Below are 24858 nucleotides of genomic sequence, written 5' to 3' on the forward strand. Positions count from 1 at the left end.
GGGTGAAACTTTTTGACTTCCTTTTTAAAAGCAGTAGAGAATCCAGTGGAATTTTCCAAACTGGACGCTTTAGGGAGCTACTGATACTTTTATGACATATAATATTAAAAACAATTGTATCTGTGCCCAGAAACCTTTTAAGGCATGAATTCCAGAATCCAATTTTATTCGGTTTTGGAAATTTAATAAATGGATGGCAAAACCTGGTCCTTGTTCTTTAAATAAAAATTAAGAAATATACAATTAATAGCAGCAGAACAGAAATATCAGCTGTGCTTCATAGTGTGGTGGAGTGTGTTGTGTCTCACCAAGGAGCCAGGCAACAAGTGGGCATTGTGTTAAGGTTCCAGAGAAGGGACACAGGCATGTGGCCAAATGGCAGCTTATTAAAGTCACCAAGCAAAGGCCACTGAGACAGCATGCATGGAACAAGTCATCATTTTTCTTCTTTGCTGGAGCCTCATGAAAACTGCACATGCAGCTGAAAATTCAAGTGTGAGGTATAAAATGTGTTAAGGTTCTCATGTTGTAAATGACTCAGCAATTCAGGAAATGAAGCAAAATAAAAAGAATTTTAAAGGCATCACTAACAGATGTAAACTGAACACTGTGCCTAGGTTTTTAAACACCCTTTTTAACACCCCGCTGCCTATTCCTCATGCTATAGAGCATTAATGTCCTTAAAATGGTTATCATGTCACTCCTGCTCATGTTCATTTTCTTCCTCCATCCTTCCCATGGATTAAAGGGGAACTATTGTTGCTGCCACTGTGACAGGGCTAGAGATGAGGTAAGTGTGAGACTGGAAGCCAGACAGAGCTTGTACTTACTGCTCACTTGGAAGCGAAGAGTTTCTCGACATCGCCTTTGGTGACAAGTCATAGTCGCTGTCTGATCTGTAGAGAAATGACTCTCTGCGCTGGCTGTGCCCAGGAAAGGTGGTGTGAAGTACCAGCCCAGAGGAAGAGCTGGCCTGGGGATCCAGTGGACTCCGACCTGGGGAAGGGCCATTTTCCACATCAAAGCTTAAAGAGAAAGCAGGAAAGTCTGGTCACATGATAACTGTGGAGGAGGTTACATAGTATACACCGAGAACCAAAGTGTGGCAGGTACTATATGCTAAGCATTTTACATACAACTGTATGCACAGTTTTAATCCTCAAAACAGCTTGGAGTTGCAGTCATTGCTCTCATTTTATGTATAGGAAACTGAGTCTCAAGGAAGTTCAGTTATTTACCCATGCCCACCATTAGCAAATAATGGAGCCAGAACTTGCACCCAGGAGCAAACTCCATGGCCTTTCAGTGACACGAGCAACTTTGACAAATTAAGCATTGGTGTCACCCATACAACAACTTGGTGAAAATAAGCAACTCTAGAGGGGGAATTCAGCACAGGTCTAGGCGTCAGACACTGAACAATCACATGAATAAGGCTTCCTGGCTGAAAGACTTCTTCCTGTCATGAATAAATATCACAGTCTCATTAAATATACAATACACATATTTCTAAATGTTTCAGGAACAAAGTGTCATCCTGACAACCTCCGCTGGCTGATTAGATGGGAGGCCCAACCTGAGATTTAATATTCTTCTGCAAATTTAACCACAGAAAATGACTTAATTAATCTGATAACACCAAATTAGTCTCCAAGGCTGCAGAGATTTGTCTCTGGGGGAGGGTGCATTCACTGGCTCCCGCAGAAGAGTGCCGTGAGGTTTCCCATCAGTCTTCCTCACTCTAGAAAGGTGCCCTCAAGCCCAGAATGGTTTGAACAAGCTCTAATAAACAAACACACAGATGGGAGCAGTAGAGATTTTTTCTCTTGTTTTCTGTGTCCCCACGCCTGGTATTTCCCTTGGCACTGTGCCCTTTTCACATTCTCATTTATCATTACATATGCATTTTTCCCTGCACACACAATTTATCTTAGCCTCAAATTGACAGTAACTGTATTCCCTAGTATTTCTCCAAAACTCTCACTGCTCCTGAGCTAAAGCTTTGAAGAGAGGTGTGGAACAAAAGATATGGGGCTGAGAATGCTCTCTTCCAAATCAGACCACAACAGTGAACTTCTTGTATACTAATTCAGCTGCCATAATTTATGTCTACATTCTTGGTTCTTGACTCTCCCTTTGGGTGCATTTTGCTTATATTTCTTCACTTTACAAAGTGCTTCCCAATACATTATTCCATTTACTCCTAACACCCCTATGAAGTATATAAGGTGATCACACTCTACATTTGAGATAAATGAGGCTTAGCAAGATGTAAATACCTTGCTCAAAGTCATAGGCTAGTAACGGGTAGAGCAGAATTAGAAGACTCACGTTTTCCAACTAATTTCTTTACAACCTCAGACATTCCTAATGACATAACTCCTGAATGGCCCAATGAATAACTGAATGAAATTCCCCTTTAGCCTCCGTATACAACCAAAAGAATTTGGTACATAAAGAGTCGGTTAGACTATAAGCAACCTTGGCTCCTATCTTAAATGAAAACAGGGAGGTGGCAAATTACCCTGAAGCTGTAGGTTTCCTTGAAATATGAGGAGAAGAAATGACAGAAGGTAGGGTTATAATGCTTCCCCAGAGACCATTCTGAGAAGCTGCTTTTGAAGAGCTTCTTCAGGTGCCTGATAAGCAGCAAGTGATAATGTCTGAGTGAAAGGCCAAGGAAAAGCTATAGCAATCCAATATGTGAATGGTCTTTCAAGGTACTATAGATGGAATTTCTCAGTAGGCTAACAATCTGGGATGGGGCTGCTTTTCAAAGACTGCAGGCAGACAGGCAGGTGGGCAGTTGCTCATACTACCAGCCTGTTTGCCAGCCTGCCTGGCAGAGCTCTGTTGTTAGCCACATACATTGCAGCAAGCAAAAATATAATGAAGCGACTTGCAAACACTTCTTAGGTGAGACCTGTAGTAGTTGTTGGCAAAATAAAGAGCCCCTTTGTGGATAAGAGCTTTTTTATGTGCCACCCAAATCCCATAGAACCACTGGGTCATGGGCTCTGAAACTTTTTAAGGGCAAAGTATGTAGATTCTTAAAAAGTAACGGGGAGAGGGATTACACAAAGCTTAATGGTGGGTATGAGTTTAGAAATTTCATGTACTCCTGTTGTCATTCATCTGGTATGTATCTGTACAACATTTCTGAATATTAAAACACTAACATACTTTTTAAACAGTTTAGCATCTAGTCACTGCTCCAGGCCCTCTAGGACCAGCTGAACTTCCCAGTGATTCAGTAACTAAAGGACTGGTGTCTGAAAGCCCTGTGCCTGTGTCCATTAATTTGTCAGTGCTCATGCAGTGCCAGCCATTAAATATTATGAATACCACTGCTGTGCATATCTGTGCTAAAATCTTAGAGGAGGTGCCAAGTGGGTATGCCCACCGAGCTCTCAGAACTCTTCCCATTGAGGTTTCCACCAAGGTTCATCCTGCCTTCTTTTTTGCTAAAGGCATTCCTAGTGGGCAGAGGGTAAGTACACAAAGTGTTACTCTTAAAATGAAAGTCACAGGCATTCTGTCCCTAGTATTAGAATCCAAGAAGTTCACTTCTGCCAGATAAACTAAGGTTAGACCATAACTCCACAGGTCTCTCCATGTTGCTCCTCTTTGCTTTTGTTTTCTTTCCTTCTTACCCTACTTAAACTCACAGGAGAGCTTGCTGGAATTTAAAAGAAGCCAGGGTAGAAGTCTCTGATGCAAAGAAGCGGAGAAGCAGTCTTAGGGAGACAAATGGCCTTTCATATTCCCTGGGGCACTGCTTCAAAGCAACCAACACAGATATACAGCTTTGGAACAAACATGAATCACCAACCAGACACCAGCCCCAGTCACAGCAAAATTAGCAGGCAGACATCACAATACATCCCACAGATCCAGGGAGTGAGAAGGGGTGTGGGCAAGGGAAAGACTGAGGACAGGCTTAATAAGCAAAATGAATATACCACACACACTGAAATACAATTAGGAGGAGATGAAATCTACAGTAGCAGAAACAAAAACATAAATAGGACCATTATTTGTTTAGGGTAATTTTTGCCTCTGCCTTCATCAGGATACACATTTCACCTTTAGGCTATTTTATATTTTAAAAAATCATTATAAAAGAAATATAAAAATATTATAGAAAACATAGACAATAGAGAAAAGAACAGTATCATTACTAGCAGTTTGTTTTTTTCTATTCTTAATATGTTTTTCCTGCAGGTTTGAATCTTGATTTTTTTTCACAAGTATTTGTTGTGTGCTATAGTTTTCAGAATTAGCATTTTCCATGAGCTGCTTCATTCAGTTGCTGTATCACAGTTTTCTCAACCATTTTCTCTACTCTTGCTTATCACATTTGCAATTCTGAATAATGTTGCAGTTGATACCTTTGAGTTTGTAGCTACTTCAACATTTAAATGAGGTCACACGGAAGTTTCAGATAGATTAAGAGAGGAAGTTACACACAAGTTTCTGAATATTTGATTGTGACTTATACCTGTCTGGAAGGGGTTGCTCATATCTAACCTATAGAAATGGCATTGAAAGTGGTCTTTTCCCTGGGACCAGAGATCCCTCCGAGCTCTGCTCTCTTATCTTCAGGATTATTTGTGCTGCCTGCTCACTTGGATCTGCCTGCTTCTCCCTGCCTCTGCCGATATCCCTGGACTGAACCAATTGCTCATCTGAGACCTAATGCTTTAACAGCCTTCTCTTGCTTTGTGTCTAGTGTTCTCAGCTCCTGCAGGCAGTGATGGTAGGTGATGGGCTGTATTAGAAGCGGTGCTTTCCACAACTGGAATGTCTTTCCCATCATGGTCTCCATCAAGCCAGTATCTTCAAAATTCAGTTCATGCCATCTTCCCTAGTACAATCTCTCTGACACTGCAGTCTAGTTTGATATTGATACAGGCTCCTATTCTGTGCTCTCCTAGATTCCTTTACCATAGTACTTTATCACAGTACTTGGACTTCTATTTTAATTCCCTATTTTATTTTAATTCTGTACTGCTCCCCAATACACTGTTATCACCAAGCCAGAAGGGACTCAATATTACTGAGTATTACTATTTTTGGATCCCAGGCATCTGGGTCAGAGCCTACAAATAGTAGGTCTCCAAAATGTGGACAGAACCAACTAAAATATACTGGAACTTACTATGAAAGATTTCTCCAGTCTCTCCCCTCTCTGCCTCCCTATACCCACCTCAGATTCCACTGCAATGTGTTTCTTCTGTTTTCTTTAAATGTGTCTATAGAGATGTGACATCAATTTATATATTTGGCCTTATGAGACAGTGATCTAAATAAAATAATTTTTTAAGAAAGCACTGCTGTATTCTCCCTATGCAGAACACATCTGTATAGAAATATCACTGGCTTGCTTTTTGAGACGGTCGCATCTTTACACAAACTCCCAGGAGGGAACAAGCCTTCTTATATCGGCTTTTGTCTGCATCCTCTCATCTCTTTGTTTTTCAGTATAAGCAGGAATGTTCTCTGCCCCACAGTTATTCCCCTGGTGGTTTCCATTCCTGGGGAATCCTTGCAAAGCCAGGCTGGAGCTGGTGACGCACGAGCCAGCAGATGGCAGCAGACTGTCACATTGTCAGGCTGCAAGCCCCGGCCTCCAATCTCAGCAGGTGGGGCGGCTGGCAGTCTTGGCAGGAGAAACATAACTGAAGCCTTATTCATAAGCCTGGGAGGAAAAATCAGGGATAAAGAAAAGAGCCACAAGGTGTACCATGAAACTTTTGATTAACCTAAGAGAAGCTCTACTTCCAAGAATTCAAGTTAAGCCAGGTGGTCACAGAATTGCCTGCAATTGTCCCCAGGGTGGTTGTTTCCCGATCCCAAATTACCTGCTCAAACTCCAATTTCTGTAACAAAGACTCATGGAGCAACGTCCTAGAAATAATTCATTTCCAAACCAGTGGAGATTTTTCTTTAGCAACTTAGTCATTCTCTAGGTGAGCTTCTTTGGTATTCTAACAAATAACCTGCTAGAAAGATTGTGAATGCCACAAAAGAGGTTTAAATCCACAGGTCCACAGAATGTTTCACTGCCTTTTGGGAGAGAGCTCTTCCTGTCTCAATTTTGCTTTTTTTTCCTTAAAAATTACTTACTGAGTCTCTTCCATATCTTGAATTATCACAACGCTGGCAGGCTAATCTCTTTGCCCCATTTCAAAGAAGAGAAAATGGAGGTTCCAAAATGTGAAGCTTCATTTGAAAAATCCCGAGCAGTGACCTCTTTTCATTACACCTTACAATCTGTGCCCTGACCCCTCCGATGTCCCCTCAGACTCCTTGATCTCAGGATCTGCCATGCTAGACTATACTCCTCCATTTACTTCTCTCTCTCATTCCACCAGACTGTGACTTTGAAGCAGGAATTAAACCTTCATTCAGTTTTGTATTCCCAGGGCCTAGAGCTGACTATCACATCAAAAGGCACATAATAAATATTTGTTAAATGAATGCAAAGATCTCATAGTTTTATCTCACATCTGACAAAAAGACAGTTTTATTTGGATTGAAACCTCTGGAGGTGATGACCCTAGCAGAGTTTCTAAAGGGAGTCAGTCACCAGGTTCTTCCTTCCCCACCCGCCCTGCAGTATCCCAGGAACTCCATCTCAGGAGTTTTTGCTTATGGAAAATGTTATAATAAGCTGTATGTTTCTGTATAGAGTGTGTGTTTTGTGGAGGGAAGCATTGTCATGAAAAAAATGCTGTTTCTTTAAAGTTCTGTTGGAATATAGTCTCCTCATTTGTACTCAGAAACTAACTGTAATCCTAGCTACTTGGGAGGCTGAGGCAGAGAAGAATCGCTTGAATCCAGAAGGCAGAGATTGCAATGAGACAAGATGCACCATTGTACTCCTGCCTGGGCAACAGAGTGAGACTCCGTCTCAAAAAAAAGAAAAAGAAAAAGAAACTAGCATCTTCAAATGCTTGTTTATCATTTTAATAAAAACAAATAACTATTTATCTATTTACTTAAGTGATTATATTGACCATCACCTCAAATGTACTATGTGATCCCTATAGCCGAGAAGTTTAACAGGCACACATGTTTTTACCCACAATAACAGTGACAAATATTTCTATAATTCATCATTGCAGGCTGCAGCCAGTCCTAATTTCTAATGAAGGACTAAGCTGTGCAAAACACAGCCAGCCTGTTAGAGAGTCCATGTCCTAGCCGAAGGCAGGCAGAACTCCTCTGGCCACAGCTACAGCAGAATATTACAGTTATGCCCTAAGAATTCAGTTCCAAAGTCTATGACTTCCCTTCCATAGTCTAGGAAGAAGAACTCTGACGTTCAGCTCATCTGAAGTCTAGACGCAGCTTCCATTGCTTTCTCTTCTTCCCAGGGGCTTTGAAAATTACATTCAGGGCAGTAATCCAAACTGCTTTCCCCACAAAAAGGCTTAACCAGAGGTAGCACAGGAATGCTGAAGAGCTCTGAGATTCTAGGGATCTGGCTTCTACTTCCAGCTCTGTGGGGAAACTAACTGAAATGAAACAGGGACTCCCTGTATCCTGCCCCCAACACCTCATTCTTTGCCCACTGAAATGAAGCTGTGAGGTAGATCTCTGAGGTACCCCTTAAGATTAGACAACTCATAGACATTTTGGAGATAGAAAAAATGTTGGTTCTCAAGTGTGGTTTTATGTTAATGGTGATGAGCATTCATTTACTCAACAAATATTTAGCAAGCACCCACTGTGAAACAAGGCGCTGTTCTCCACCTAAGAATACAGCAGTGTATGAAACAAGGTCCCTGGGGGAAAGATAGCCAACAAATAGGAAAGCAAGACAGTTTCAGATACTGAGAAATACTATGAAGAAAATAAAACATAATAGTGTGATAGAGACAGAGGGAATACTGTTTCTTTAGTTTGGGTAGTCAGCAGGTCCACCGTTTCCAGCCATATAGGTTGTCCATTGCACTTCACCAGGAGACACCATCCATCTTTCTCAGGTGGTATCGTTTGAGTTGAGATCAGATAGAGGTGGTGGTAAAACTTGCCCTTGAGTTCTTTCCTATCTTCATTTCTGTACTTCTTTTGACTGAAGAATTGAGTCAGATGATACTTAGGTTTGAATCTTTTTCTTACTTTTAACCCAAGTGCTAAAGGCCCTGCCTATCATGTCTGATGAATAAAGAAATGAATGAATGAATGGCTTGAGGTGAAGGAATTTTTATAAACTCCCCTTGATACCCACCACAGACAGCACAGATGTTCATCAACAACACTCACTGTGGTTGATACGGGATACGGACTCATCTCTTGCCCTCTACCATAATCAACCCCTAAAAGCTAGCTCCATAAAGAAGAACTGGGGATGTGCTGCCAAATACCACCTGCAGGGAGGGGCTAGAATGCCTTCCACAGGGCTCCAAGCCCAAAGGAGAGGGCCAATGACCACACACAGCAGCAATCATTCGCATCCTTGGGTACTGATGGGGTGAGAGATGGAAATGACACAATTACCTCTCAATGTTTTTGTAAGAAAATTTCAATTTTGATGATAAATATATTTTGCAAGTTATTTTACTTATTGATTGAGATCCTTTTTTGAGTTGTAAACATTTCACTAAAGAAATGGGTGAACAACCAAAAAACAATATCAACACCTAGTTTTTCTACTGAAATTGTAAGATAAGTATCATTTTTTAAAAAAGTTTTATTTGAAATGCTTAGGAGTATATCTTAGTGTGATTCTTCAGTAGTTTCACATTGTGTTGTTCCTATAACATACTATTTAATGCACAAGGAGAGCAAGACCATATGTAAAAATTCCCTCTTTATAAATACAGGAGTATTACTTCTAGCAAGCTTACAAAATGCTCTGTCCATCTATTTCCAGGTAAAAAATTTTTTCAGAAATAGGAATTATAAAGTATATGTTTCTTTTTTTCTTTCACAAATGAGACTTTTTATTTGCCACTATTGTAAGTCTGAACTTTAAACAGATTCTTGGACTGGTGGTTCATATCCATCAGCTCATTCAACTTTAGCACCTGTCTCATCTCCAGTGGCTTTTCCAGAACTACTGCCTTCAGCATGAAGCTCCATGAGTTTTTCCAATTCAAACTTGGGCTTCTTCAGCATTTTTACTTTTCTAATGCAGACATCATGGAGAGGATAAATAGATTGGCAAGCCTTTTCTATGTCTTTTCCAATGCTGTCTGGAATCAACTTATTGACCACTTTTTCAGGACATTTGTCTGCACTTCTTGGGTCATGATTTCCATCATCTTCTTCCTGATTTGGCAGATCTGTTGGTGTCAAGTATCTGATTCCTGCTTTTTTTAGTAAAACCAACACAGAACAGATGAAGCAAATAACCATCGGTAGTCTTGACATCAACATGAGCTTCAATCATTGTCTGCCATTTTTTGACCATGGAATAATACATTGGTAAGATCCATGCCATGGAAGTTAGTCAGGCAGTTTTTGCCCTGAACATCTTCAGTAATCAGCTTGAATTTCCTAAATGCAACTTCATCATTCTGCAAATCAGCAAGACTAACTTCAAACAGTCAACCCTTGAGGCCATCAGGTGCAATTTTGTTTCCTTGGGTCCTGGTGACTAGGGTCTTTCCAATGCTTCTTATATTGAACATAGCAGGTGCTTTCACATCATGCCAATCTTTCTTAGAAAATGGATCAACTACTTTATTCTTGGCTCCCTTTTGCTGCCTTTTGTGAGGCACTTGTTCTTGCCGACTGCCATGGTGCTGCTCAGAGAGCCAAATGGGCGGAAGTGGAAGTCGTGTGAGAACGTAGGCATACAGGGGTGGGGCACACCATCTACGTGACCGTTGCCCTCTTATTCTTAGTATATGTTTCTTTATGTTTTCTAATTATGGCTGAAATTTCACAGATTCACTTTCAAACTTATATCTAGTAAAACCCCTAAAGGATGTTACAACTTTTAACAGTAATAACCACTTTTTATAGGACGCCAATTCTCAGGAAAGGCAAGCGTCCTCTAAAATTTAGAGAATAATTTTGTGTGGGGGTGAGCTTTGTATGTAGACATTATAAAGGGCCAGGGAAAGAGGGTGGCTTTGTGTTGATTCTGCCCCAGTGTGCACTTTGAGTTTACAAAATATTCTACTAGCTCAATATTTTCCAGGCTACATTCTCCATTTAAAAACAAAATTATCATAAGAGATAGTTAAATGCTTTATTAATAAAGTATAAATGCTTTAATTCATAAGTGAATTAGCTCTGCAATAGGACAATCTATTAATAAAGATTTTTATTAAGAAATATGGCGCCAGCTTCCAGTAGCTCAAGATCAATTAGAGAAAGAGATTGATCTGGGAAAACTAGTTCTTACTAAAGTAATGATGGCTTCAATAAATTGCTGCTTTATTTTATAAGTTCTCACATACCATTTGAAAATCAGTTCTAGATATCCATTTGAAATCCCTATCTAAAATATTGCAGGTAAGTGGTCATTTAGCTTCTGTTTATATATTCCAGTGATGGGGCCATAGTAACCACATGACATAATGAATTAGATTTTTGGATTTATTTAATTCTTCAAGACTTGGCTAGGAAACTTTAGACTAATCTTTATCCCATCCTCCCCTCCCCCTAGTTTTCATTCCCTGCTCCCAACCACTTACTCACTCATTCTCCCTCATCGTAGTAAACGGAGCCATCATCTACTCAGTTGTACAAACCATAATCATCCATGATTTTACTTCCTTTCTCAACCTCCTTTCTCCTTTTCAGTTGACTGACAGGTCCTATCTATCATATATCCAAACTATACAGTTTTATGTATCTCTGTTGCCGCCATGGTTTCAGGGCATTAATCTCTCTCATCTGAACTGGAATAGCCACCCATGGATCTCCCCACTTCCACTGCCCCACACCCCATCCTCCAAACCTTCTCCATATAACAAGAGCAATCTTTTTTTTTTTTTCCTCACCCTGTCCTCCAGGCTGGAGTGTAGTGGCATTATCTTGGCTCTGTGCAACGTTCACTTCCTGGGTTCAAGTGATTCTCCTGCTTCAGCCTCTCAAGTAGCTGGGATTACAGGCGCCTACCAACACACCAGCTAATTTTTGTATTTTTAGTAGAGATGGCATTTTACCATGTTGGTCAGGCTGGTTTCCAACTCCTGACCTCAGGTTATCCATCCACTTCAGCCTCCCAAAGTGCTGGGATTACCAGCGTGAGCCACTGTGCTCGCTTGGCTCAAGAGCAATCTTTTAACACAAAAATAAATCATGTCATTGCCTGTAGGATAAAATCCAAGCTCCTTATCATGGATCACAAATGTTCACATAATCTAGCCCTTGTCGCCCCCCCATCCTGATCCAATACCAAACTGCCCCCTGCTCAGTGTGATCAGCCTCAGGGGCTTTCTTTCTGTTCTAGAACATGCCAAATCCTTTCTCAATTCAGCAATTTTGCACGTGTGTGTTTCTCTTCCTGGTATATCTGCTTTGCTTTGAACAGTTCTTGGCTGGTAAAAAGTGCTAAATAAATATTTGTCGAGTGAATGAATGAATAAATGTTGGTCTTTCTGTTTGTTTTCTCCTCTACTCTCTGGATGGCTGCCTTCTTCTCATTCTTTAAGCTTTAGTTTAAGTCATCTAAAAAGTTCCTTCATTAACCGATTACTCAAGTAGGTCCCCTTATAGTACCTATTAAAGCTTTTTGCTATATTCATTTGTCTTTTTTTCCCTTTTATTGCCTTCCTCTGTCATACAACTCTAAGCCCCACAAGGGCCATCTGTTGCACTTAACGGTATGTTGACTAGTGCCTGGCACTTTCCTGGGACATCCTGCAGGTTATGAACAAACGTCTGCTCAATAGATTAATGAATGAATAATTGACTGTGTGAGTGCATTAAACACCAACAATAACCTCCGTGGTTCACAGCAGGCCCAACTTGTTTTTATTAAGTATTTCTTTACTCAGAGAAAGGCTATTTATTTATTGCCATTGGGCCAGCTCCCACACCAAGTCTAAGGAAACTCAGATTTAAAATATAAGTTGATGTGAAAACTTGTCCCAGGTTTGAAGCACTTCTGTCATTATTACTCTGGGTTTATTTCAGAAAATAATGAGACTGGCTTTCAGATCAAATTTCACAAGTCTTTGACCTTTCAGGGAGAGCTCCAGGGAGGTGTTGAGGTGCACATCAAGGGTGCATTTTCAGTTCCAGGTTTGTGAAATAGCATTACTTAACATTTCTAGAACTTTGTATTTTTAAAAACAATTTACATTCTCTTGAGAATGAATAGCCATATATTTTCTTTTTGGTGGAGGTAGAGAGGTAGAAGGAATGGCAGCATGGTTTGCTGTAAATTCAAATAATAATCATAAAATTGGAAATCAATGCCTCAGCCTCCAGTCTACAAAGCACTTGATAGTGTTTATGTCAGTTAACATCTGGCTTCCAAATGTTACCAGTCTTGAACACTGCACCTGTAGACAGCCTGGCATTTGGATTTTAAATATGTTCTTTTGGGAAGGGAGGAAAGGTGAGAGAAGGGGAAGTAGGGAAAGTAGAAGTGGAAAAATGGTATTTCAGAGTCTTTTCACTTGTACTTAGGCAGTAAAGCATAGAAAAGCTATGTAGTTTTTTCTCACAGGTATTGAGTGGGTACAATGTGCCAGGCCATGTGTTGTACATTTGGTATACATTACCTCATTTCATTGCTCTAATCACTTCGTGAGGAAGGAAGGAACTTGATTTTATAGACGTGAAAACTCCGATTCAAAGGGTTTAAATAACTTGCTGACAACCACTTTGTTATTAAATGGAACATCATGGATTTAAACCCAGTTTGGTGGGTCCATTAACGGATCAATCAACTCACATGTGTAAACATCTATTCTGTCTTTCTTCTTGCTACTATAAATACATTTCTGTGATTTTATCAGAAGCCAACTCCTCTGTCCTAAAACCTGCCCTCTCTCACCTACCTATGGTCCACTCTTCTGCATACATCTGCTCTCTCCTCCATGATCATTTTCCATTTTGCACATGATAAAACAATCAAGCTGTAAAGATTTATATCAAAAACAAACAAACACACAAACCAAAAATATAACTAGTAAAAAGACTTCCATCAAACACACGAAAGCTGAAGGAATTCATCATCTCCAGCAAACCTGAAATGTTAAAAATCCTTCAGGCAGAAGGAAAATGATACCAGATGTAAATCTGGTTCTATACAAAGGAATACACATTTTTTCTTATTATTAAAATCTCTTTAAAAGATAAGTGATTGAAAAGCAGACATAATAACAATGTACTGTGAAGCTCATAACATATGTAGAAGTAAACTATATGACAAGAGTACAAAGGCAAAGAAGGGGGAAACAGAAGTATAGTCTAAAGATTCTTAAACTTATGTAAAGTGGTAGAACATAGCTTGAAGGCAGACTGTGATAAACTAAAAATTTATACTCTAAATCCTAAAGTATCTATTAAAATTAAAAAAATGAAGGGCTATACCTAATAAGCTAACAAAGAAAATGGAAGAACAAAGAAAATAAAAACAACTATCCAAAAAGGAGAAGAAAAAGAGGAAAAGCGTAGAATGAACTGCTAAATTTAGCCTGAAGCTTCCTCTGTACTTTTTAGGATATAAACTAACTGAAAGCTTAACTTAGGCTTATACTTTTGTAACGAATAGCTGAGCTCAGCCAACCACAGCAGCCGAGCCTCAATCACAGACGGCCAACTAATCATACTAATCAAGCTGTTTCTGTACATTACTATTGTTTTCTCTTAATAAATGCTACTGTCCCACATTGTGGAGTGGTACTCTATGAAACTGTTCTGGTCCGAGGGCTGCCCGATTCTGAAAAAAACCTTTGCTCAATTAAACTCTGTTAAATTTAATCTGTCTAAACTTTTCTTTTTTCAAATACAGCAGATAGGACAAATAGAAAACAAATAGCAATATGGTAGATTTAAACCTGACCATGGCAATATTACCTTTAAATGTAAATGGTCTAAACATCACATTTAAAAGGAAGACATTTTCAAGATGGATTAAAAAAGCATGAACTGACTACATGCGGCTTATAATAGACCACTTTAAATATAAAGACACAAACAGTTTAAAAGGAAAAGAATGAAAAAAGATAAACTACGATAATACTAATCAGCATAAATCTAGAATGTCTATATTACTGGGAATAAAAAGGATGATTTCGTAATGATGAAAAAGTCAGTTCTTAAAGAGAATATGACAATTCTTAATATTTCTGTACCTAATAATAGAGTTTCAAACTGCATGGGGTAAAAGCTGATAAAACTGAAAAAACAAATAGAAAAATACACAATTATAGCTTCAATAATTGACGGAACAAATAGACCAAAACCCAGTAAGGATATAGAAGGCTTGAACAACACCCTCAATTTAACCAATTGACAATGATAGAACACTACACCTAACAATAGCTGAATAGACATTCTTCTCAAGTGTGCATGAAACATCACCAACATAGCTGACATTCTAGCCTGTAAAACAAGTCTCTAAACATTTAAAAAAAACTGAAGTCATACAAAGTTTATCTTCTGATCAGAATGGAATTAAACTAGAAATCAAAACCAGAAAGATTTCTGGTAAAGCCCCAAGTATTTGGAATCCTAAACACAGTCTAAATAACACATGAGCCAAAGACATAATAAAAAGAGAAATTAAGAGTAGCTTGAACTGAATGAAAATGAAAACATTGTATGTTAAAATTTGTAGGATGCAGCTAAAGCAGTAATTTCAGGGAAATCTACAGCACTAAAATACCTTTATTAAAAAAATTTAAAAATGACTTCAGTTTCTAGCTTAAGAAAAAGCAAATAAATCACAAAGGGAGCAGAAGGGAAAAAATAAAGATAGAGTGCAAATACAAGAGAGAGAGAGAGATCAATGAAGCCAAAACCGATTTTTAAGTAATGAATAAAATTGACAAATCTACACTCAGACTTAGCAGAAAAGAAAAGAAGAGATACAAGTTACCAAAAGAATGAGAGAGGAGATATTAGGAGAGACTCTAAAGATATTATAAAGATAATAAAGAATCATAAACAAATTTATGCCAGGCTGGGTGCAGTGGCTCACGTCTGTAATCCCAGCACTTTGGGAGGCCAAGGCGGGCAGATCATGTGAGGTCAGAAGTTTGAGGCCAGACTGGCCAACGTAGTGAAACCCGCTCTCTACTGAAATACAAAAATTAGCCAGGTATGGTGGCAGGCGCCTGTAATCCCAGCTACTGGGGAAACTGAGGCAGGAGAATCGCTTGAACCTCAGAGGCAAAGTTTGCAGTGAGCCAAGATCACACCATTGCACTCCAGCGTGGGCGACAGAGCAAAAGAGTCCATCTCAAAAAAAAAAAAAAAAAAAATTACGCCAATACTTTTGACAACTTCAATAAAGTGGATGAATTCCTTGTAAAACACAATCTACCAAAATTCACTCAAGAAGAAAGGAATAACACGATTAGGTCTGTATCTATTACAGAAATTGAATTTTAAAGTTAAAAACATTTCCATAAAGAAAACTGCATGCCCGGATAATTTCACAGGTGACTTCTGCCCAAAATATTTAAAAAATTACACTGCTCTAAACATCATTTTAGAAAATTGAAGAGGTAGAAATATTTCTCAACTCATTGTATAAGGTCATGATTTCTCTGATATCAAAATCAAAGACAATCACTCAAAAGAATAATATCCCCATAGGCTGGGTGTGGTGGCTCATGCCTGTAATCCCAGCACTTTGGGAGGCTGAGGCAGGTGGATTACAAGATCAAGAGATTGAGACCATCCTGGCCAACATGGTGAAAACACATCTCTACTACATACACAAAAATTAGCTGAGAATGGTGGTGCGCGCCTGCAGTCCCAACTACTTGGGAGGCTGAGGCAGAAGAATCACTTGAACCCTGGAGGTGGAGGTTGCAGTGAGCCGAGATTGCGCCACTGTACACCAGCCTGGCGACAGAGCAAGACTCTGTCTCAAAAAAAAAAAAAAGAATATCTCCACAAACACACATGGAACAATTCTTAACAAAATTAGATCAAATCAAATCTAATAATATATGAAAAGGATGACACCTTATGATTAAGTAGGGAGTAAGGTAGGGTGTATCCAAGGAATGCAAGGTTGTTATAACACAAAAAAATAAATCAATGTAGTTCTCCACATTAACAGACTGAAAAACAAACCAACACACATATAATCTAATACATATAATCTGTGTAGGTGAAGAAAAAAGCATTTGACAAAGTTCAACATCCATTCTTTATACATGCATACACACACGCACACACACACACACACACACACTTATATATATGTGAAGCACTGTCATTTGCTAGCTATCATTTGTTGATATACATATCAACCAGGTAAATGGCATCTGTGAAAATCTTCAGCTAACATTATCCTTTATGCTAAAAAACTGAAGTATTTCTCCATAAAATTAGCAACAAGGCATGAATGCCTGTTCTTACCACTTCTACTCAACATTTTATTGGCGGTTTTACCTAGTGCAATAGGGAAAACAAAAATATCAAAGCATCTACACTGAAAAGGAAGAAGTAAAATAATCTTTATTAATAGATGATATAATAGTCTATGCAAAATATTTATTGCAGCATTGTCATAGTAAAAAAAAAAACTGGAAACAATCCAAACGTAACAGGTGAATGGACAAACAAATTGTGATATACCCATATAGTGGAATATCACTTAGCAATAAAAAAGAATGCACTACTGACACCTGCAGCAAGATGGGTGAATCCTAAACTAATCGTGCTGAGTGAAATATGTCTGATAAATGGAGTGCATATTGTATAATTCCACTTATAGAATTCTAGAACATAAAACGAATCAATGGTGACAGAAAGGAGATATGTAATTTCCTGGAGAGGAGCGGGGGTGGAAGTGGTGGCCTTAGGGAAAGGTGGGGGGGTTGCCAAGAGAAACTTTTGGGTTCGATGGCTATATTTATTGTCTTAAATGTAGTGATAGTTTCATGAATGTATATGTGTCTGAATTGTACATTTTAAAAAGGGCATTTTTGGCATGTCATTTGTACCTTAAAAAGATGTTTTTAAAAAAAGACTTGTGGTTATCCCATGAACCCTTCCATCCATTGCCTCATTTTCTGGCAATTCTTTTTAAACAAAACCTTCTAACAAGTTGTCTTTATTGCTGTCTCCATTTCCTTAACACTTATTTTCTTCTTAACACCCTAGAATCAGGATTTTGTCCACAACACTTCATAGGAAATCCCTCTGGTCAAGGTCATCAGTGTCCTACATCTTGTCCAAACCAATGGTCGATTCTTAGTCACTATCTTTCTCAAGTATCAGGAATATTTGACCTGTTATCCTTCATTTGACTTTCAAGGTATCATCTCCTCCTGGTTTTTCCTCCTATAGTCTTGGTCTTCTTCCTATAGTTTTCTCCTAGGTCTTTTTCCAAACTCTAACATGTTTTCAAATTCTAAATGTTGGTGGGTCCCCGGCTCAGCGTTATGCTCTTTTCTTGCTCTATACCAATTTCCTAGGTGATTTTATCAAACTTTTATCATGATATAGAATACTATCTATTCACCAATGCCTCCCTAATGCGTAAACAGTGAGAACTACAGAAAGAATATGAAGAATTGCTAATCTAGCTAGACGACAACGCTGGCGCACTGTATATCCCCCAAAGAGCAAAACAGCAGTTTAACAGAAAAAGGTCTGGAAATGTGCTACTGATGCCAGGTGCTGTAGGAGAGGCGCCCAGACAGAACTTTGCAGTGTACTTGAGGCACTGTGTCTGCACTGCTTTTGCACGTCACTGTCCTGTGCTCTAGGGGTAATCTTATGGAAAATGCATCCAATTTCTGTAAAACTACTTAGCATTGATTTTGCATCTGAGGAGTTTCAGAAACGTCAACATTCCAAAAATAAATGGTATGATGATTCTATTAAAGCTCAGGCAGTCTCCAGGCTTTGCTGTTCTTTGTCATTATTTTTAGAAATTTAATCTTCCTGTAATTTTCAACCAAATGCCTATGAACAGGTCTTAGCTGGCCCTTTATCGGTCTGGACAGTACCCGATTTCATTCCCCAAAGCCAAGTTAAGGTGGAGCCAATCAGGCTTGGGAGATGGCCTCACCATGACAGTATCCTTGAGGAACTGTGACAGTCCTTTCTTTACCTCACTCACACTTGACCCTCACATGGAGTATAAAAATCCTGAATCACCGTGATAGGCTTCAGTGTTTCTTTCCATAGCAATCGTTTCAAAAGAGGAATATAAGAGCAATGTTTTGAAGTGAACAGAGAAGTCCTTACTTTATCACCAATGTGAGTTTATTTTCCTCTTCAGATATCAATACCAATTAGACACCTGTTTTTAAAGGAGCATTGTTATTTTACAAATCCATCCTTTGAATAGTTGCAACAGTCACTGCCTTCAAATTTAAGTACTTGAGGAAACACATTTGCAAAGCATTCCTTTCAAACTGCTTCTTTTAGATGCCTGTCCTTGGGCTCACTCAATCACAAACAGTAAAACAAGTCATTTGAAGGGTTGATTTATTTGATAGAGACATCCCTGAATACCTCCCAGCTCTGTCAATAACTCCATTTCCTCCTTTCATCTTTTCACAACCAATTCTCTCAACATGGATTTCCTTTTTAATACTCAATTATCTTAACTTACTGGTAAATTACTCAGTTGAATCAAAACATCAGTTTGAGTAATCAGAAGGACAGAGGGCTCTTTAACAGTATTGCTGATTCACATATTTCTGACTCACAGATGGATTACTGTTTTCTGTGCCACCTCAATAATGTGACATTACTTGGACAAATAAAAAACATTACCTTAAAGGGTCTAGCTGAGTTTATTGTGTGTAGCTTCTCAATTTTATTCATGAGTCACTTAAATTCTTTAATATTTTTCAATATGTTTTTAAAAATTATATTCTGAAGCATAACCATTTTACTCTAGACAAGGAAACCATAATACTCATTTTGTTTGTCATGCTGAATTATAATTTATGATTTTTTTTTAAATTTTTGAGACAGATCTTTTCTCTGCTGCCCAGGCTGGAGTGCAGTGGCGCAAACTCAGCTCATTGCAACCACCACCTCCTGGGTTCAAGCGATTCTCTGGCCTTAGCCTCCTGAGTAGCTGTGATTACAGGTGCACACCACCGCATCTGGCTACTTTTTGTATTTTTAGTAGAGGCGGGGTTTCATCATGTTGGTCAGGCTAGTCTCAAACTCCTGACCTTGTGATCCACCTGATTCAGCTTCCCAAAGTGCTGAGATTACAGGCGTGAGCCACCACGCTTGGCCAAGAACTATTTTAACATTGAATTGGGAGATGCTTACAGTCATTTCTTTCTTAATATTAGTTAGGAGCGACTTTTGTTCTTAGAAGGAAAATTTAATTTAGACAGAGGGATTTTCTGTTTTGTCTATTTAAAGGCTAGCAGTCTTTGTGATGCAAAAGTTAAATCTCATCGCTATCTTGGAAAAAAGAAATGATAACAGAAAATGTCACAAAATTTTCAAATTTGCCTTGTAATCCCAGTGGTAGGATTATTATGCTTGCCTTGTATTCAAGACAATTTTCAAACTTTTACATTTTTTTAAGTTACAGCATAAAACCCAAAGTAAAATTTAACTCTCCTGTGCCAAAACTTCTAATACGTCAACACTGCCAATAGAAGAAAGATCAAACTTTTCTGCCTGGCAGTCAAAATCCTAATGGTATGATTTGAACTCTACCTTCTAAGCTTATGTGCCATCATTGCTTATCTATCCTTTAATTGAGCTGAATCACATTCTCCTAGAGTTTTATTTACTCATTTCTGCTTATATTCTTTGTACTACAAGACTATCCCTCCATCTAGAATATCGTTTTTGACTTCGCCACAAATTCAAGTCCATGTGTAAGCAAGGGTCTGGGACAGCAAAGGCAAAAACCAGGAATTAGGGCAAATTAAGCAACTCTATGGGAGTGACTGCTTAGAAACTTCTAATCTTCCCTTTGTTGTCAACCTCATTGGAAATACTCAGAGTGACTCCAGGAGTCCTATATAGAAGAAAATGATTGCCCCAGGAAAGGTCTATAAGACTTAGTAGCAATTTAATGAAATGGATCAGCTGAGGATTTGGATTGAGGCAGATGTGGGTTTGAATAGAAGTGCTGTCATTTGCTAGCTAAAGGGCCTTGGATTTAACCTCTCTGATATTTAGTTTCCTCATGTATAAAATAGCAATAGAAGAGAGAGCTAAAAGCTTGCTGTGAGGAGTAGATTAAATTATATATATATATATATATATATACACATATATATATATATATATATATATATATAAAGATTTAGAAGTTCAGCTCTGCAGGTTTTTTTAGACACACTAGCAAAGGATAAATGTGGTAGAATAGAAATGGCAGTAGGGTTTATTTAGACAGAAGGTCCTAGATTCTGTCATTATTCCCCCAGTCTCTGAAATATAATTCCTCAAAATCTGTAAATATCACACAGGAGACCCAAAAGTTCTCATGTGCTGAGGTGTGGAGCACAGATTTAGTGAAGAGTTATGAACCCCCATGTCTGCGAAGGAGTAATGGCCTCCTTGTAACAGAGGCTCTGAGGGGGATGGCCCAAAGCCACAAAGCTGAATAAGTTCATGGAAGATTGGCAACTCAAAAAGAACCAAACTGTGGAAGACAGGCACTGAACTGAGTGCCTTAAAGTCTCACACAATCTTTTGTCTCCTGCTCTGCCTGAGGTTGAGTGTGTCAAAGTGGCATAGTTGTGGCCAATAAGATGCAGGTGGAAGCCTCTGGAGATGGTGTTCCTTCCCAAATAATAAGTCAGATCATATGAAATTGACATTTTATAGGTTAAAAATAGCTGAAAATCAGCAATTTCAGATAGTGCAGCCTATGGAAGACAAGCTTTACAACCTAGGATAACTCCTTTATCTTTTGCTTTTTACCTTTTCCTCCTTTTTTTCTGCCTGAAACAGGGAACTCATAGACAATCAATAGCAATAGTATGTCTTTGAGATTAAGCACCAGGATGGTAGAAAAATAAGATAAGAGGATTCTGAATCTTTGGTGACACACTGAGTCAGCCCTTAGACTACCTACCCCTGAACTTCTTGTTGCATGAGACAAATAAAGCCCTGTTTAGTCACTATAGTATGATTTCTTATTATTGCAGCTAGAGACAACCCTAATGCATGACATGGGGCTGAGTCAGCAGACAGACGACCAATGTACCTTTACTGAGAGAAGAACTGACTCCAGAGAAACTGGCTTCAGAGAGTACAGTGTCTCTCCCAATGAGCCAGGGGAAGGGAAGGGAATGGAAATAGCGCCAGGAGAGCTTTAATTTTGAACAGGTGGTCAGGTTAACAAGACAGATGTCTGGGGGAATGTCTAGGGTGTTTGGGTGTCATGCTAAGGAAACAGTAAGTACAAAAGCAATAGTATGCCTGGTGTGTTCAAATAACAGCAAATAGCCCAGTGTGGAGGGAGCAAAGTGAGTGAGGGGTGAGTAGCAGGAAGTAAGGGTTGGGGCCATGAAGTCATTTCATATAAAGCTTTCATGAAGCATGTGTGAGAAAGACAGGGTCTGATGATGACTACAGGGTGTTATACCTAGGCAATCAGAAGGACCAAGATGTCCTCAACTAAGATGAGAAAGTCAGTGGAAGAAGATTTGGGTTTGGGGTAGAAATCAGATCACATCAAGTTTGAAATGACAGACATCAAAGAAAAGATATCAGGTAGGCAGCCAGATATAAAAATCTGGATTTCAATGGAGAGATACCCATTTGAGCTTCATAGATATGTTTCCTAGGTTGCTAAGTCAGGGGTAGTCCATGCAGGTAGGTACATTTTCTTTGAAAAGTGAAAAATAACTCTGTGTTTGTATCAATCTGTTCTCAGTCTCCTGTAAAATGATATTTAGCTGGTAGAGCTGATGTGAGGAATGTGGGAAGGCTAGGTGAAGTAATATATACAAAAGGCATATCTCAGAGTAGATGTTCAATAAATAATACCTATACATATTGTATATTTATATTTTTCCAGACACTTTGTTAAGTACTTTGCATAAATCAACTTATTAAATCTTCACAATCAACTTATGAGATACATAATATTTTAACCTCATTATATAGATGAGGATTCTGAGGTCTAGACAACTTAAGAATTTGCCCAAGGTCACAGAGCTGGTAAGCATAAAAAACTGGATTCAAACAAAGATCTTTTTAACTCCCGAACCAGTGTTTTAACCTACATTCTATAACAGAGACACAAACTTAGAAGCCCTTAGGGGTAATGTAAATAAATGCAGTGACTTATATATCCAGTGCCTACTCAACTTTACACACGGATGTATTGTATGCATCTTAGACGTCACATGGCCAAAACAGAATTATTTATTTTCTAAGTCTGTTGCTCTTTCAGTCCTTCCCATCTCAGTCAATGACACTCTTGTCTAGTCAGTTGCTCAAGCCAAAAACCTGGAATTGTCCTTGATTCCTCTCTTTCCCTCACATGATGCATTTAATCCATCAGCAAGTCCTGATGGCTCTATTTCCAACATCTGTCCTATCCTTGTACATTCTGTTCACTTCAATGGTTTCAAAACTCATTCAAGCTATCATTATCTGTTATCGGAATTTTTTTTTCAACATTATTGGTCTCCTTGTTTCCATCCTTCAAGTCTACAAACTCTTTTACTCACAGTAATCAGAATAAACTTTAAAAACTATAAACTAGATCATGCTTTAAATCTTTTTATAATCAAGATTCTTACGATGGCCTATAAGAGTTTCCATGATCTGCTCTCTGCTTTCTAATCTCCTTTTATACAATTTTCCTTATTGCTTCTATTTTGCACTGAACTTCCTTTTCTTGGAACAAACCAAAGTTTCCTTGCCACAGGCTCTTTGACCTTGCTGTTGGCTCTGCTTAGCATCCTCTCCCTGATTCTTCACAAAGTGGTTCCTTCATATTATGGATGCCTCAGAGCAAATGTCAGCTCCTCAGGAGAGTTTTCTGGTCTACTCAGTCTATCGTAACACTTTCTCCTGAACACCTTTTCACACCATATCATCTTATTCTATTTACTTAACTGCATTTCTCATTATCTGAAACATTCTTGTTCATTTATTTGTTGCCTCATTTTTATCAGTATCTCTCCATTAACACTCAGGTTTCATGAGAAATGGGACCTTGCTCTATCTTGTTCCTGCAATATCTCTAGAGCCTAGTACAGTGTCTGACCTGTAGAAGATCCTCAACAAAGATATTTTAAATAAAACTGGTCAGAGTAAAGATAATAAAAAGTGATTGTTGGGGTCTTGGTGAATTGAATGCATACTCAGCTTTAAGAAATTAAATTTTAAAAATTTAAAAGCAATTTGCTAGACAAATCAAAAGGTCTGTTGGAATTTCTAATTCCTGCACTCTATTACTTCACTTTCTGACCCTCACACCAATTCCACAAGGTGAGGACCTGAAGCTACAGAAGCAGAATGACAATGAATTTCAGTATTCACATAAGCAAGTGTTTGCTCTAAGTCTCCAGTGTTTGCAGCAATAGAAGAAATCATCCAATGAGCTAGACTTTCTTTAAGACGAACACGACACATGCAATGAATGTGTTACTTCCCCCAAGGAGGGATTTATTGATGAGCAATTGTTACTAATCCATGAAACAAATAAACAAAAATTAGAAATTAGAAATACAAATCACCAGGAAAACAAAATAAAACAGGAAACTCAAAGAACAGTATGAGTTTACATAAGTTAAATGGGGTGATTTTAAAAAGATTTCACAGATTTTTAAACATCAAACACCCTTGCCCTGGTTACCGGGGTGTTTGATGTATTCAGTTGAGAATTTCTAGAGCCCAAGTCTAGTTGAATTCTGGCTGGAATTGTGCATATGAAGTCTTGCTCTAAAACCCATCAGAAGAAATGCCATGGGAGCTGGCATACCTGTGCCTAAGGAGAAACAGAACCTCTTCACTTAACTCGTTCAAATCTATTTGATGAATGTAAAGGAGCTCATGTCTCTCAAAGACTCCCATTATAAAACGTGAGGGTAGAAATATATCTGAATTCACATTAAGAATGCAGTAATTCTAGAAATATTATATAATGAGAAGAGTAAAATGAGGATTGATAATGTGCCACGACTTTTGGCAAAAGTGAGAATATTGAGGATGTAGTTCCCATTTGGGTGTAGTGGAGCCAAGCCTGGCTGAAGTGAGCTGAGGTGAGAACAGGGGGTGAGAAAATAAAAACGACTTTAAAAAGAGATTGACTGTGAAGCAAAGACCAGGCGTGACACAATAACTGGAGGGGTTGTGGAGCCCATGTAGGCTTCTTTGATGTCACGTTTGTATGTTTGAGAGAGAGAGAAAAATTGATGATCAAGGTGAAGGAAAAGAGAGATGCAGGTGCAAAGTCCTCAAGGAGCCGAGGTGAAGTGGGGTCCGGAGTTCAGTGGAAACGCTGGACATGGCTCATGAATTGTGTCCAAAGAAAAGACAGAACACATCGGTAGATTCTGTGACAGATAAATTAGCTATCTTGTGATTTCTTCTATTTTCCCAGCAAGAATGAGACAGACAAACAGTTGTTGGGATATAAGGAGAGATAAGATGATATGAAATAGTTGTTTTGTAGACTGAGAGAGTAAGTTGACCAGAAATTGCAATAAAATTGCAGAGTAACAGTGAGAACTCATCTGAGATTTGTGGTCATTAGTTTAGAATGAGCTCAAGTGCTCAAGTTGTGTGCTTGACTGTTTT

At 38.7% G+C, this 24858-nt stretch overlaps 1 protein-coding gene across 2 annotated transcripts in view; it reads right to left on the reverse strand.

Annotated features, from left to right (window-relative positions):
- PDE4B (phosphodiesterase 4B) overlaps nucleotides 1–24858 on the reverse strand; it is a 446198-nt gene that overhangs the window by 125891 nt on the left and 295449 nt on the right. For both annotated transcript variants that reach the window (XM_017518639.1, XM_017518640.2), the window contains one exon: nucleotides 831–1025. In XM_017518639.1, the coding sequence (XP_017374128.1) occupies nucleotides 831–1025 (195 nt within the window). The remainder of the gene's footprint in view (nucleotides 1–830; nucleotides 1026–24858) is intronic.

The sequence above is a fragment of the Cebus imitator genome, unplaced genomic scaffold (genome assembly GCF_001604975.1).
Source record: "Cebus imitator isolate Cc_AM_T3 unplaced genomic scaffold, Cebus_imitator-1.0 Scaffold693, whole genome shotgun sequence".
Taxonomy (NCBI): domain Eukaryota; kingdom Metazoa; phylum Chordata; class Mammalia; order Primates; family Cebidae; genus Cebus; species Cebus imitator.